The 15,377-nt window shown below is 37.7% G+C and overlaps 1 protein-coding gene and 1 long non-coding RNA gene across 3 annotated transcripts; one reads left to right on the top strand and one right to left on the bottom strand.

Moving 5' to 3' along the window:
* Positions 1 to 2,352: 2,352 nt before the first annotated feature.
* On the bottom strand, positions 2,353 to 3,634 carry LOC113303213. The gene is made up of 3 exons (XR_003337354.1): positions 3,494 to 3,634; positions 3,270 to 3,392; positions 2,353 to 2,407 (listed from the first exon to the last, which is right to left on the bottom strand). It is a non-coding gene; the product is annotated as an uncharacterized LOC113303213 (long non-coding RNA).
* A 4,483-nt stretch (positions 3,635 to 8,117) lies between these two features.
* LOC113301591 lies at positions 8,118 to 14,520 on the top strand. Of its 2 annotated transcripts, XR_003336382.1 has the most exons (10): positions 8,118 to 8,337; positions 8,492 to 9,575; positions 10,144 to 10,517; positions 10,760 to 11,941; positions 12,039 to 12,197; positions 12,486 to 12,837; positions 12,959 to 13,029; positions 13,109 to 13,231; positions 13,344 to 13,486; positions 13,812 to 13,953. XR_003336382.1 is itself a non-coding variant. In XM_026550366.1 (9 exons), exons 2-9 carry the CDS (start codon positions 8,690 to 8,692, stop codon positions 14,181 to 14,183), a joined length of 3,519 nt encoding a protein of 1,172 aa, XP_026406151.1. In that variant the 5' UTR covers positions 8,119 to 8,337; positions 8,492 to 8,689; the 3' UTR covers positions 14,184 to 14,520. The 2 variants fall into 2 exon arrangements, 1 of the variants encoding a protein (XP_026406151.1); XM_026550366.1 differs by lacking the exon at positions 13,344 to 13,486 and having other exon boundaries at positions 8,119 to 8,337; positions 13,812 to 14,520.
* The last annotated feature ends 857 nt before the right edge of the window (positions 14,521 to 15,377 follow it).

Genomic DNA, 15,377 nt, shown 5'->3' with positions numbered 1-15,377 from the left:
GTGACCGGTCCCACACCTTGTAATTCCTTATTTTATTAATTAATATTTCCATCATCTCATGGAAATTCCTTAATCCTATGAAACTCCTTAGTTTCATGATATTTCCTTCACATCAAGGAAATTGTGTAAAATTACATAAAATTAGGAAAGGTGTCACGGGACCGTGGTCACTAGCCGGCCGGCCATGCCCTAGCCGTGACTGGTCCCACACCTTGTAATTCCTTATTTTATTAATTATTATTTCTATCATCTCATGGAAATTCCTTAATCTTATGAAACTCCTTAGTTTCATGATATTTCCTTCACATCAAGGAAATTGTGTAAAATTACACAAAATTAGGAAAGGTGTCACGGGACCGTGGTCACTAGCCGGACGAACATGCCCTAGTCATTACCGGTCCCACACCTTGTAATTCCTTATTTTATTAATTATTTCCATTATCTCATGGAAATCCCTTAATTTCATGATATTTCCTTCAAATCATGAAAATAATATAAAATTAGGGAGACTCACGAGACCGGGCCCTAACTGGCCGACCATGCCCAAGCCGGTCCCACACATCCTTATTTTATTAATATTAATATTATTTGTTTCCCTCATCTCATGGAAACTCCTTGATTTCAACAAACTCCTTGATTTCATGATATTTCCCTAAAATCAAGAAAATAATATAAAATTAGGAAAAGTGTCATGGGACCGGACTCATTTTCCGGCCTCCCATGCCTTGGCCATAGCCGGTCCCACATTTCATGATTCCTTCATTTTATTATTATTTCCTTCATCTTATGAAGTTTCCTTATTTTTCAGCAAAAACCTTGAATTCTTCATATTTTCTCAAAATGTTGCTCAAACGCGCATCAGAAAATATCAAAATTCTCAGAACTGAGACACGAACACTTTGATGACATGAGCATATTACTTTGAGCGACCAAAGTTGGATCTTTGGCTTGCAAGAGGCCGGTCCCGCATATTTTCATCATTTGACCTAATTTGTTCACATTAGGTTCAAACTCTTCCAAACAATTTTGGACTTTCATAAAATGATCGTCAGTCGGTCCCTGACCAACCAGGGCTGGTTTCGTGACCCCTTGGTCGGTCCTTCATCTCTTTATAATTTATTAGGTTTTATCACCCAAGGTTCAGTTGAACATTATTTGAATAAATGATTAAACCAGCATTTAATCATCTTTTCACCAACTTGGTATTTTGCTCACTCGAGCATCTGGACGTTACATGGTCGACTCATCATCCCGTGTATCCGGTCCCTCCTTCACTACGTGGTTGATTTTCAATGAATCATCAATTGATCAACAATTAATCAAAATTAGGGTTTTGGATCCAGAGCTCTACAAAACATAATTCTGAGCGGATTCAAACATCAATAATTTTACGATGATCCCGTGATCGACACTTCAATTATTATACTCGGCCCAGTCGTCAGTATCTTAAACTAATACTTCATTTGGTACCGCTACCAATAATTCATCAAACGAGCAACATTCGCTCAAATGAGAAATATTCGCTCAGACAAAGGAATATTGGTTCAACTATCAATATTCAACAATTCATCAAGTGAACAATATTTGTTCATCTTAACTATCAACATTTACTCAAGAATTATACCTCTGTCTCAACAGATACGTTCAATTCGTGAGTCTTAGAGCATTTGCAAATCACGTTCGACTCAGCAATACTAGGACTCATCGTCCGATAAAGTCACCAACTGACTAACTAAATACACGTCTTCCTTGCAGACTCCACAATCATGAGACATCAATCGTGTCACATGGGGGATATTAACTAGGGTTTTGGTCTGGCGGATTACGACACGTGTGTTCACCCACGATGAGAATGTGAGCCAGTCGTGCAATCAGTTGAAGGAGTTAGCAAAGTAGTGGGTAGAAAATCAACCAAGTCTCCGCACGATGAGCAACTGGTTTTAAACACGATTTCCGCTTCCCCACTCTTTGACTCCATCAACTGTCACACTTCATGGGATCAAGGTGTTTACAATTCTGGCAATATAAATAAGTCTCTGAATCATGATTGGAACAACAGACAATTCTCGATAGACATATTTTTGTCTACGCGAACTCATCGTCTTAGAAATTACTCTCAACTGAGTAAACTCAATCATTCATAAACTATTTTCACGCAAAATACACAACAGACCAACAATCCTTGATCACCATTGATCTCACACATTTCTTAGCTTCCCTCCTACAGATCAACCCATCCTCTCTTGTGACCGGATTGACTCTGTAACTGCCATTGTCTTGGTTTAGGTCGGAGTCCTATAGATTGATCTCTCGAACTTAAAGCACTCCCTTCTTGCAGTGTATATGTGTGAGGTTAAAAATTTCGCTCGGTTCAAGGAGTCTCCTCCGCACGGTCGTCTCCTCCATTCTGTAAAAAAAAAAAAACAAATGGTTTTCCCCATCTACAACATATTATATAAATAAAGAAGGTTTACCGATAAATTTATAGTGACCGGGATGCTTCCCGTAGCCAGATATCATTGAATTCAACTACTAAGTCTCCAGATTTCCCATAAAATATAATTAATTTGGAATCTACAATTCTATAATCCCGATATTTTCAAAATATTGCATGGTAAATTAAATATGAATTTCAAGATATAAGGAAAATCTTAATTGCCGTAGCTAGTAGTCAGCTGAGGTAAGTTGTAAACAAAAAGCAAATTCTTAAAACTAACGGTTATGGTCTTATTCATGGCATATCTATTAACACCATAAGACGTTCCATTCCCTCCCATAAAAACATGCAATATTAAATTCAGGATTATGAGTGAGCATCAATCCAAAATTAAAAGAAAAAAAAAACACAAAGATGATAAAACCTGTTTGTGTGATAACTGTTGATGCGTCAATTGCATCTTTAATCTACCGCTTATGGGAGTTCCTAAAATTATCTCATTTCAGATAAAGAAAACGTTGCCTACCTGTTTTTAAGAAAATTCACAAAAAAAATTGACTACGTGCTATGACCATCCTGACTCCTGCGGCTGCTAGGGCAGACTTCCCCATCAAGGAAACACACTACGGCCAATTTTACTTCCAAAACAGGATGGAAGAGATCTTCGGCTATGTAAATAATACAAATTAAATCAATTTTCTAATGCAGATTAGGTACCTTAACAACCTCCAAGAACCTCATATACAGATGCTACTTGCCTACTTCTTTGTAAATGCTATTACAGATCCAAGTCTAACGTCAGAATATGAGTTAGATATTTTCAACATGATACCTTTGTTTTAAGTTTGAACTGAGCCATAAGAGCAGCAATCATTTCCCGTTGACGGTCCGGTTATTGATTAATCATATGAAGAATAGTGATTCCAACAAAGTCCTTCCAATCTAGTGGCTTTCACTGTAAAAAAAAAGAAGAAAGAATACCATCTTAATTAAAAGCCATCCGAATTTGAAAATAATTTATACAACGATATTTCCTAGTTTGCCAATAGAAATTACCATTACTTGTGCAGCTTCCATAACCCATGATAATATATGGATGCCGCGGAAACCTCACCAACTTCAAAAGCTTACTCATGATAATGGGTTGAATTCAAGTAAACAGATACTGACGAATTGAAAACACTTGGTTTGCAAGTCAGAAAGAAATCATCAAGGTTTCCTCACTTCACAAACACTAAACCTTCTTCGGCTTTTGCTTGTTTGGATGCCTAACTGCTTAAAAACATAAAAAAAAAAAACTAATCACCACCACAAATCTGTATCAAATGCATAAACTAAAATATAGTTCAGTTGACTTTCTTGTTTTTAATCAATACATTGCCTTAGCTAATAAAGAAAAGCCAAGAATGCACTGGCAGAGCAAAGAATATTGACATAATAATAACCAATAGTTTTGAGCATTTGAAACCACAATGATAACATAAAGCAACAATAATAAGATCAAGTGAAAATGGAATTATATAACTGTATATGGTAGTTAGGAACTTCAGAAGTCATTCAAGACCTAATACGTGGTTAGAAACAGATTAAAAAACTTTAATAATTGTTTGTTTTCAAGACCTAAAAGGTGTTGAAAACAGACTAAAAAACTTTAACTTCAGAAGTCATTCAACAACCTCCTTGGATGACACTATTATTAGATCCTGGCAGTGAACGTAAAAAATTTCCTTATACACACATAACTAAAGAACTAAATAACTCAGCACCATAATGTCACGGACCAATTAAATTATAATGTGATGCAAGGGTTGTGAGATCTGATAATGAGAATGAGCATAGTAGCAAATCTCATTGGTTCGGAGCAAAAAAAGATTTACTAAAAATTTGATGAATGGTGACAACACCAATTAAATTGGGGACGAATTTCAATTTTGCTGCAGTGAATAGATCAACACTAATTCGAGATGATAAACATAGATAACGATGAATAGAAACCCAATGATTAAACAAATCAAACATAAGTAACAATGAATAGAAACCCTATGATAAACCCCAAAACAAATCAAATAAAAAATTGATAATTACTAATAAAATCAAAATTCACAACACTTTCTAATTGTAGACGACTATGGGGAACCCCTGTGATTCACAATAGAAAAATCAAATGAAAAATTAGGGCAAGAAAAACCTCACCCTGGATCAACAAAAATCAAATTGAAAAAAATACATAACTTTGGAATCGTCGAGCTACAGAAACGAAGAAAAATGAATCGCCTCATGAAGAATCAAAACTTAAGGCCAGAGTTTGGCTTGCAGATTCTTTTGACCGCAGAAGGGTAGATTTCAATCTCTACTTCAGTTACAAAGGGCGAGAGAGAAAATGGAGAATTAATGGCGCGGGAGAGAAAAAGGAGGAAGCGTTTGAAAGGGGCGTTATGAATTCAGTGCACAGGTCTATCTTGGCCGTTCTTTATATCCCCAAATTGTATATGACCATTCGTTTTGGGAACATTCGGGAACATTTATGAGTTTTTAGATCTGGACCATCTTTTATAAGTCCAAAATGTAGATTTCTATCATGTCCGTCCTTTATGTGTCCAAACTGTTAGATCACCGTCCATATAGAAAAACACTATTGTCCCTTATAATATAGATAAATATATATAACATGGCAACTCTATACGAAGTTATTGCAAATTTTGAAAATCAACGACAACTCTGACTAATACGAGCAGGTATTGCAGATTTGGGAAAAAGGTAACCGTTTTTTTTTAAGTAAACATTGGGTGTTTTTTTCCTATAAAAGGAGACCTATCCCTTTCAAAGTTATTCACCCATCACTTTCAATCTTCCCAAATCAGCCACTCATCACTTTCAAACACCAAAAATGGCTCAAACTGAATTCCATAATCAAGAAGATGTTGCTATTGTTAGAGCACACATCACGGTCACGAAGCACGACTTTGAAAGAGAGCACTGGGTCGCCAGTAACCACGACCAAACCAGAGATCCGTACCTTAACATGGATCAAACATCCAATGCTTGGTGGAAACGTGTATTTACGATTTTTAAAGCACTAAACGGAAATCCTAATAGAAGGACGCTCCAGCAGATAACACGATTATTTATACAATTAATGCGTATTGTTGAGAGACGAATTGAAAGCTCGGGCTGACGCTCTTCCCAACGAACCTCGAAATGGATAGAGTAAGTTTGTGAATCAATTGGTCGTTCATCAAAAGTTATTTCTTTGCTTATTTTTATTCAAAAACACAACTTATAAAAAAAAATGTTTGTCCAGTACTCTTTGGGTCGCAGCCAATACGAATTAAAGTACGTCCCTGAGTTTTTGCACGAGGACTGCTACCGTCTCTTGAGGGAAAGTGAATGGAAATTCGACGCATATGATTAAACTCGTTTAGGTGTTCAAGCGCAATGTAGTGAACTATTTTATGTGTTTTCCTTTTATTTTATTTCATAGTACATGTATGTTTTTTTCGGATTCAATAAAATGCATGCGTTCAAATATTGATTCAGTAAATAAATTCCCAAAATGGGTCGTCATGGTTTGTAAATATACGAGTGACGACTCTATAAATTGTCTGAAATTGTTGGTATGAGTCGTCACTTTTGGAGAAAGACATATTAACGACCCTAAATGTTATTTAACATAGAGACTTTCTGATAGTGGAGTCGTCAGCCAATTACCACAACAAATGACGATTATATGGATCTGCAAGAGTCGTCACTTTGTTAATTTGTCCGATAAAGACCCTCTTAGCAGTTAATGTGAATTTTGAATTCACCAAATATAGTCGAGTCGCCCAACGAAAAAAATTCAAAAACTTGACAGTTGGGTCGTTAAATTCTATAAATAGAGACCCATATCTCACATCTTCCTCACCCAAACCATCATTCTCAACACTCTCTTCCCCTTCTCATTTATTTATCATCCAAGAGGAAAAGGAAGAGGAAACACCATGACTACTCCCTACACTTCCGAAGAGAATTGTGCCATTGTGAGAGCTTGGTTGACAGTCACAAACCACTTTGAAAGTCAAGGAAAAGACATTGATGAATCATCGGATGCTTGATGGAACCGTGCATTCATCGTTTTTGTGGCGTTAGACGGAAATTGCAACTCAGGGTCTTTGAAACTCGTCAAGGAACGCTTCGAGGAGATAAAATTGGAATGTGATACTTTCAAAAGAGAAATTAAGGTCGTAAGGGAAGTCATGCCCAATATGTTGGGTGCTATAAGAATAAGTATTTAAACAAGAGTCAAAACTTATCAAAAGCTTTGAACAATACTAACTAAGTTTTTGTTTTGTGTTTTCAGTTGGGGAAGGCGTACGCGCGATATGAGGTGCTTCGTGGGAAAAAGTTTAAGTCCGACGATTGCTACTTTATCTTGGAAGGCACTATGTATAATTACGCCATTTATGGTTAAGTGTATAAGTGCACCGTTATTATCTATTGTATTTCATTTCCTTCAACGCAATGCTATGCGAGATGTAAGCCTTTTACGATTCAATGAAATGATTCTATCAAATCAAAAATTATGAAAATCTGTGATAGAGTCGTTAATATATATTACTACCGTACCTAACGACTCTAAAAGAAATCAGTAATTGTTGGCCAGGATGATCGTTTCATACGACTTTATATATGACGACCCTAAGTGTTATATTTTACAGAGAGTTTTGGTTTTAAAGTCGTTCTTGTGTAAACAAAACAACATAGCGACTCTAAGTGACCTAGTTAAAAATAGTCGTCAATGTTTATCACCATACCCTAACGATTTTTCATAACCTGAAAAAGTTACAAGTTTGAGTCGTCATTGGTAGTGTCAATAAAGTGACGACACTAGAGAGTCGTTATTGTATAACCCCCCGACAATAACGACCCTCACTCTGATTAGTTCCATAGTGACCATGAATCGACCACTTGGAGCACCATTCAGACAATTTGCAGAGTATAGGAAGTTTACTTGATTATTTTGAGCTCCGGGTTCTTCATTTCGAGGATTGGTTCCTTCATTTTGAGTAACGGTTTCTTCATTTGCACAATTATTCGTGACTTCCTCTATTAACATCTCTTCATCAAACATCAAATCCACATGATTAGTTGAGACAATCTCACCATCAACACAATCATGTTTGCTATTTGAAGCTTCACCAACATCATTCTCTCCACTTGAATCACTCGTTTCTAAAAACCCTAGTTTTTCCTCTGAAAACTCCTCTTCTTTTTCTGAACACACTAATACTCTAAAACAAAATCTCCCCAAATTTTTATCCCAAAATCAGATTTTAATTTAAACACACTTACCACACTAATTAACTTAATTAATTTTTAATACTAATCATTCAGGGACATTTTAGCCATTTAGAAATCTTTTTAATAAGGGATGACTCAAATTAGGGTGGAATGACCTTTTTTTGTCCTTTAGTGGGAGGCCCCCCATTAATTTCCATGGCCCCCAATCAAACGAGGATAAATAAGCCTATTCCCATTAAAAAATAAAAGAAGCTAAATAAGTGGCTAATCCCAAGCCAAGTAAGGCTCGTTAGCTGCAAAGAAACCATCCCGGACGCCAAATGAAATCATGAAGTCAACATTCTACGTTTTGAAATCCGTTTCATCGTTCTAAGAGAAAAAAGGTAAAGCGTGTAAAACTGTCCTTTGAGAGAGACAGCAAGAAAAAGAAGAAGACGAAGAAGAAGAGGAAGAGAGAGAAATTTCGAGTTCAGACTTCAGTCTCTGGTTAGGACGAGAGAATTTGGTGATTCCGGCGCGCTCAATCCGCGATATAGATAGGAAGGAAGTAGAATTTTGCGGGATTCACCATAAATCCTTGGTTTTCTTCAACAAAATTCTACAAGAAGTTGAGGTTTGAGGTATGTTTTCCTGAAGAGTTTCTTTTATGTTTCCTCAAATTTATATAGTTTTGAAGTTATTAGGGTTAATAAGTCTCCATGAAAATGAAATTCATCCCCAATTAGTTCATTCTGCCTTTTTTCTCTTTGTTTCTTCTGTGGTTATTATTTGCAGAACTATGAGGGTTGTGTGAACAAATTTAGGTTGTCTTCTCATAGGAAGGTTGTAAGGGAAATTAGCAATCTGTTCGGATAGGGTTTTCGTTACAGAATCTTTAGGGGTGGAGGTAATATGAACAGAGCTGGGGTTTATACAGTTGGTATTGCGTAGAAAATTAGGGTTTGGAAGGTAGGGTGCAAGAAAACAGAAAGGATGAAAGGTGGCCGGTCTCACCGATTGGCGAGTACCGAGCCTCCAGATGACTGGGTAAATGGTTCATGGACTGTCGATTGTTCGTGTGGTGTTACTTTTGATGATGGAGAAGAGATGGTTAATTGTGATGAGTGTGGTGTATGGGTTCATACTAGATGTTCTCAATATGTGAAGGGGGAAACTTCGTTTTCTTGTGATAAGTGTAAGAAAAAGAAGAGTAGAAATGATAACAATGAAGAAACTGAGGTTGCTCAATTGCTTGTTGAGTTGACTAGTAAGACGATGAGGATGGATAATCTTCGCCGTTCAACTCCATCAGCTCCTCCTCGGCCTCGTCCTGCTTACAGGCTTTGGACGGAGATCCCAGTTGAAGATAGGGCTCATGTTCAAGGGGTTCCTGGTGGAGACTCTTCTCTCTTTCAAGAGTTATCGTCGGTTTTCAATTCTGAGTTGTGGAAGTGTTCAGGTTATGTTCCGAAAAAGTTTAATTTTCAGTATAGAGAGTTCCCTTGTTGGGATGATGAGAAGGAGGAAGGATTGATTGATGCTAGAATTGAAGAGGAAACAGATAATATTGCCGATAGAGGTGCAAATGTTCTGTGCTCCTTGTGGAAAGACAAGCCAACAGAAATGGAAGCTAGTTTTGGAGGTTTAGTTGAGGAAGCCGATTGTAAGGAGAAGATTGGTCAAAAAGAGAAGTATTCGGAGAATCATGTGAAGATTGGTCAAAAAGAGAAGTTTTCGGAGAATCATGTGAAGAAGGATAAAACCCATCTTGCGCATGCAGTTCACCCGAGCAAGCAGAAGGAATTTGTGAGATCCAAGGAGAGGAGTGGAAAGAAGAAAGCTAGGAGTGCCGAAAAAGAAGCTGATAGGAAAAAAAGAGGTATACTTTAGTCTTTTTGTGACTTTCACTATGAGTATTTATACTAGTAGCCTCGTGAAAAACTGGGATTAATTTTTTAATAGGTTTTTAATTGTATGTACAATCTAGCAATTAATTATGACTGATGCTTTTCAATCACACCAAATTTATTTTGCATTACATAAAAGAGTTCTGCAGTATACATGATTAGTAATATGTCATACCCATAAATTCATTGAACGCATCAGTCTAGCTTGAACAACTAGTGTTTAGGAAAAACTCTCCCTAAAGTGACTGTCAAGTTTATGTACAAGGAGGTTGTTAACTAGTACAAAAATGTCGGACATACTATATTTTGTGGAATGCTGCCTCTTTCTTTTTTCCTTTTTCTGAAAGGAAGAATGCTTCTTTGTGCTAGTTATCATATTTCTGAATCTTCATATTAACTTTATCTATGGCTGTAGCAGACCTAGATCTGTTAGGATGCACTGAGCTATCCTAATTTTTGCCTTGAAGAGGACTTAAATTATTTCTGTTCCCTGGAACTGAATTTTATATTACTTCTCTTACATGTGCATTTATTTTCTAGCTTTCACACCTCCTGTTGATGCACGAAAAGTAGTATGCCATGATGATGGAGGGTCCAAGGTTGGTGCTATAGAATTTCAACATAGGAAGAAAAAAGTTAGGATGGAAGTCAAATCAACAGAGCCAAATGGGGGTTGCCCTGATGCTGCTAATAGCTATGAAATGATGAAACATCAGTCAGCAAGTAAGGTACATAATTCTGAGCACCTTTTCGAAGAGGCATCAAGAAGTCATGTTTCTGTAGAAGTAGTAGAAAAATCAAAGAAAGTGAACAGTCGAAGTCCTACGAGGACTGGTGATTCTCCAAAAATTGCTGCTGTTTCAGCATTCCTTACAGAATCAAATACCGTTGGTGGTTCTCTTGCTAACATTGAGGTATGCCCTTGTTACCATCGTTATCTGCTTTATGTCTTTTAGCATTCTGCATTGCTTGGTCGGGGAATCGTTTATTTCTTGAAATGCGACCATTTGTGATAAGGTTTTGCTGTTTGATGGGGTGCTAATAAAGAAGCTTCTCATCAATTTATGTCCTTCATTCTGCGGTAATAGTTTCTAATGTATTACTTGCTAGGTTACTCTATTTTGGTTGAATAACATATAATTGGTGTTTTCCTCAGCATGTTAACATGGTCGTTCATAGTTCAAACCATGTTAAGGACGAAAACCATGAATTGAAGGACTTAAGTGGAAGTTCTTTCAGCGTTAAGGAGGATCAGAAAGTGAAGTCCCCTGTTAGAGATCTACAGAATGATGTTACAGCCATGCAAGACAATAATAAAGTTCAAGTTTTGTCGGATGTTGGGGTTTCGAGGAGCCCAGTACAACGTGATACTAAACTGGAAAAAAAAACTGATGTTGATCTGCATAATGGGGATATACGTTTGTTGTCTTCTTCTCTAACTGATGAAAAGCTTGAACCAGCAAAGCTCTTGGAAAAACTTGGAGCAAGCATCAGCCCATCCCTTGATGAAAAATGTCAGAATGGTAACAGGGAGATGAAAGCAGTGGACCATTGTCGTAAGAGTGAAACAGTGGAAATTACAGTTTTGACATCTAGGGAACGTAGTCTGCATGGAGAAAAGTCAGAGAGCTCAGCAATACCGCCGTCTGCAAAAGAAGCTTCTTTGGAGTCGAAGCCTGAAACGAAAAATGTTGAAGAGCCATCAGTCTATGATGGCTTGAACACAGACCCTCGGGTAAAGGTTGATCAGCAAAAAGCTGTTTCAGCTGTTGGAAAATCTTCGACGTCACCCACCATAGTGTTCTCTAGATCATCTTTTTCAGCTAGCTCCAAGACTCATGAAACCAAGGGATCCTTAAGTTCGCCGAGATCTATTAACAGCAGTAAACAAGTAAAGACAAATGTGGAAATTAAGAAAGATCATCCAGCCAATGACGTACTGAGGAAAGGTGGCAGACATGACGCGGAGAGAAAGACGGCAAACGATCTCCCGAAGGTTTATTCTAGTTCTGGATCAAAAGCATCACAGATCAGCAAGACTACTCATGTACCCTCCTCCAAGCGTGTGTCTCATTCAAAAGAGCAGGTGCCTGTACCATCTTCTAAGACTTCTACGACCCATAATGTAGCAGTTCCGTCAAGCTCATTTGAGTCTGCTAGTTCATTGCACACTCAGAATACTTCACATGTACAAAACAAGGGCACACCTTTTGGATCCTCCCTTAAAGGTGACAGGTTAAGTCAATCAAGTTGTCAGCCATCGCAAAAGCTTAACCATTCACCAGCAATGCATCCTCCAGCACCTGTTAACTCTTCTCCAGCCTTGAGTGATGAAGAGGTGTGAGCAAAAATTTTATTATTTTGTGCACCTTTGTTTGTTTACTAAAGATTATATTGCTCATGTCACTCAGGATATCTTCCCTTCTATTTTGTAGCTTGCACTGCTGCTGCATCAAGAACTTAATAGCTCTCCTAGGGTTCCTCGAGTGCCTCGTGTACGCCATGGAGGTACTCTACCTCAGTTGGGATCTCCTACGGCTGCAAGTATGCTTGTTAAACGAACATCAAGTACAGGCACAAAGGATCAACTTCTGGTGCGATGCCCCTTTTCTTACTTCTATTAATGACATTATATTAAGTGAAAATCATTTCAAACTGTATGCTATACCTGTTAAGATAATTGATTGTGGGAGTAAATTGATTATGACCCCTACTATGTGGAGAAAAAAGTCTGGATAATCAATTGGAGGTCCATAATCAATTAAGATTAAGGTTAGCAAATAGGAATGTTCTTCTGTCTAATTTTGCAGCCTTTGGGATATATATGAAGGCTCTGACATTGTTCACTTCCGTAACAAGTACAGTTCTTTTACATTTTATAGTTTTCTAGGAGAAAAAGAGAGGACGCTTCAAGAGACAGTTCTCGCAAACCTAATGACCGTGCTGACGAAACAAAGAAGGAGAAGTTGCCTTCTTGTCTAGATCAAAGAAGACAAGATCCACAGAGTACAGCTAATGGTTCTACTAAGGTGGAAGCATGCAATGGCTCTTCTCATGTAATATCTGCTAAGAAGAATGCGCTGCCTCCCCTGTCTAGCAATACTGCAATTGGTGGTCCATCGTCCTCGTCTGAAGTTAATGACCATAAACCTTCTTCTGTGCGTAGCTCATCGCGGGATATGTCTGACGATGAAATAGGTGCTGTTATGGGACCCACACCTCGTACTTTACCAGGTATGGCTTTCATGTTGGCTCTAGTCTGATATCTTTAATGCTTACTTGCAGTGATCTGATTTTCAATCTACATCTGTTTTATGTCTCATAAATGACCGTTCTTTTATAACTGTTTCGGCAGGTTTGCTCGATGAAATTATGAGCAAAGGCAAAAGGATGTCCTATGAAGAACTTTGCAATGCTGTCCTCCCTGTATAGTTTTGTTGATTTTTCTCATTTTACTTGCTTACTTTTGCCATTGTTTTTAGTAACTGAACCCTTTCGCATGCAGCACTGGCACAAGCTGAGAAAACACAATGGGGAGCGCTACGCGTACACAAGTCACTCGCAGGCTGTTCTTGATTGTCTGAGGAACCGGAATGAATGGGCTCAGCTGGTTGATCGTGGACCAAAGGTTTGCTTTTTAAATCTGTTTTCAGCCATGAATTGTCATTTAATAGATTTTTATTCGGTCTAGCTGCAAATAATTATATAAGCAAAATCATCTATTATTGAATTTTGCTTAGGTAGGCAAGAGCTAGGATCAAATGCCGTGTTGCTTTGGTCGAAATATCATTATGCTGTCATGCATATGTGTTGGGTTCACAGGGAGGTGACTGAGGGTGTGATGAGGCTTTCGTCGTCGTGCGTTTTCTGTATAAGGAAAAAGGTTATTTAGTTTAGCTTTAATGAGAAACTGTACAGCCAGTGAGTCACCCTACAGCTAAATGGGGTTTGAAGTTTCAGAATTATGTTACTTCACCGTGAAGAAGATATCCACATGGTGGCATGGCAATGCTGTGGCATTTGATTCTACTTTTGTAGGGTGTAGGAATAATTTTATTTTCGTACTTTCAAGAATTTTGCCTTCGAGCTTGCCCTCGATATTGGACCCTTTCACTGCTTCGGAAATATGAATCCCAATTATCTGTTCTAGACAAATGTTCCGGAACCCTTTTTTATGTATTCCTTATCTCAAAATTGCTTGTTTTCAGACTAGTGCCAGCAGAAAAAGACGGAAGCTAGATTCGGAGTCACTTTCCGTCGTTGAAGGTGTAGAAGATGACTTTGACAAGAGCAATTTAAAGGAGGTAGAAGTTAAGTATGTTGAATCGCAACGAGAAGATTACCCTAAAGGAAAGAGGATGGCGCGAAAGAGAAGACGACTGGCTCTTCAAGGAAGGGGCATTATGGATATAAGAAAGAAGCAGAAGGCAGATGCTGCTATGGATGGAGAAGACCTTAATCTGTCTTCTCAATCAAGTGAGGGTACTGAAAGCATGTTTAGCGAGGAAGAAAGCCAAGGAACCAAAACTGGTACCACTGAGGCTTTGACCAGTGAAGATGAGACTGGATCAATGTTATAGTATCTCTTATGGAAGGAATTTTTTTGGTGGTTCTTTCTACTTATTGGGAAAGAAAACAGGAGGAGAAGACCTTCTTGGGGTCAGCCAGTACTTAGTTATCCCTAACCATCTCTTTTTGACTACATACCTAAGCTGCTTTATCAAATTTTTCGATGTTATGGTGAAGTTCAACAATTTTATTGTGGGGTTATTCAGTTTTTTTTTCTTCTTCACTTCGATCTCAGCATTGTAACTCAGTTGATGCTACTTAGGTTGGTTATCTGTGAATAATTATCACTGTTTGTAGGACTTGTCAAACTAATCGATGAATGTAAAATATAATCTCTTTTCATGACCATCATTTAGTGGAATCTTGTGGTTGCTGACGTTTTAATTTTGTTGCCTTGGATCTTTAGAAAGGGGAGCGAGCGTTGAACTCGTGACTTCTTTCAACTCTTTTGACCTTCCCTAGAAGGCGACAGGAATATTCCAATGAACCATGGCTCCTCAAATATTGTCTTGCATGAGGCTGTAGTAAGTTTTTTTTTTTCCTTTTTGTTTTTTGGTAAAAAGGTTTCTTTATTTGCAATAACAAGGAGCAAATTACGAGAAATTGGATAGGTGCTGAGCAACAAGATGGACTCCAATCCTTTTCTGAATGACAACCGCTAATTCATGAAAAAGGAAATCTCTTATTTTGACATTCGCATCATGACTAGCCATGTAATTTCGGAACCTTTTCAGAAAATCTATAGTATCTCCACCTAACCCAGATTTTACTTTATTTTTATTATTTTTTTGCCCAAACCCAAATTTTATCTTATGGTGTGATGGTGGATATGGGGCTTCAGGAGTTCCATAATTCTACCAAGGATTATCTCTATACTTACGACGAGTATGAGTAGATTAGTGGTTCCAAGACGTCCCAAAGTTCATCATTATCTTTTGAGAATGTTCCCAAAAATGTTGGTAGTAGTGGACGAGTGGTTTATGTACTTGTTTAAGTCTTTCAACTTTTGTTATGCAAGACTTTGTTTTAGTATATCTGGTTATGGACTTGGGTGGATTTTCTTTTGATTTAAGTAATGGGATATTTGTTTACCTTGGATGATTGAAATTTAGTGTTTTAATTCTATATATATTGTGGAAGAGAAATCAAATGATGGAAAATTCCGGGTCATTTACGGCTAGGTTAACCTTTTATATAACCTAGAA

The sequence above is a fragment of the Papaver somniferum genome, chromosome 8 (genome assembly GCF_003573695.1).
Source record: "Papaver somniferum cultivar HN1 chromosome 8, ASM357369v1, whole genome shotgun sequence".
Lineage (NCBI taxonomy): Eukaryota > Viridiplantae > Streptophyta > Magnoliopsida > Ranunculales > Papaveraceae > Papaver > Papaver somniferum.
The sequence above is the reverse complement of the archived record's forward strand: the minus strand, read 5'-3'. Positions and strand labels throughout refer to the sequence as shown.

Bases quoted from the DNA above. Each gene is read 5' to 3' on its own strand.
- LOC113301591 (XM_026550366.1), top strand. From the start codon at position 8,690: ATGAAAGGTGGCCGGTCTCACCGATTGGCGAGTACCGAGCCTCCAGAT. The intron at 11,942-12,038 runs GTGTGAGCAAAA...TCTATTTTGTAG, and splicing joins CAGCCTTGAGTGATGAAGAG to CTTGCACTGCTGCTGCATCA. The intron at 13,030-13,108 runs GTATAGTTTTGT...TTTCGCATGCAG, and splicing joins TTTGCAATGCTGTCCTCCCT to CACTGGCACAAGCTGAGAAA.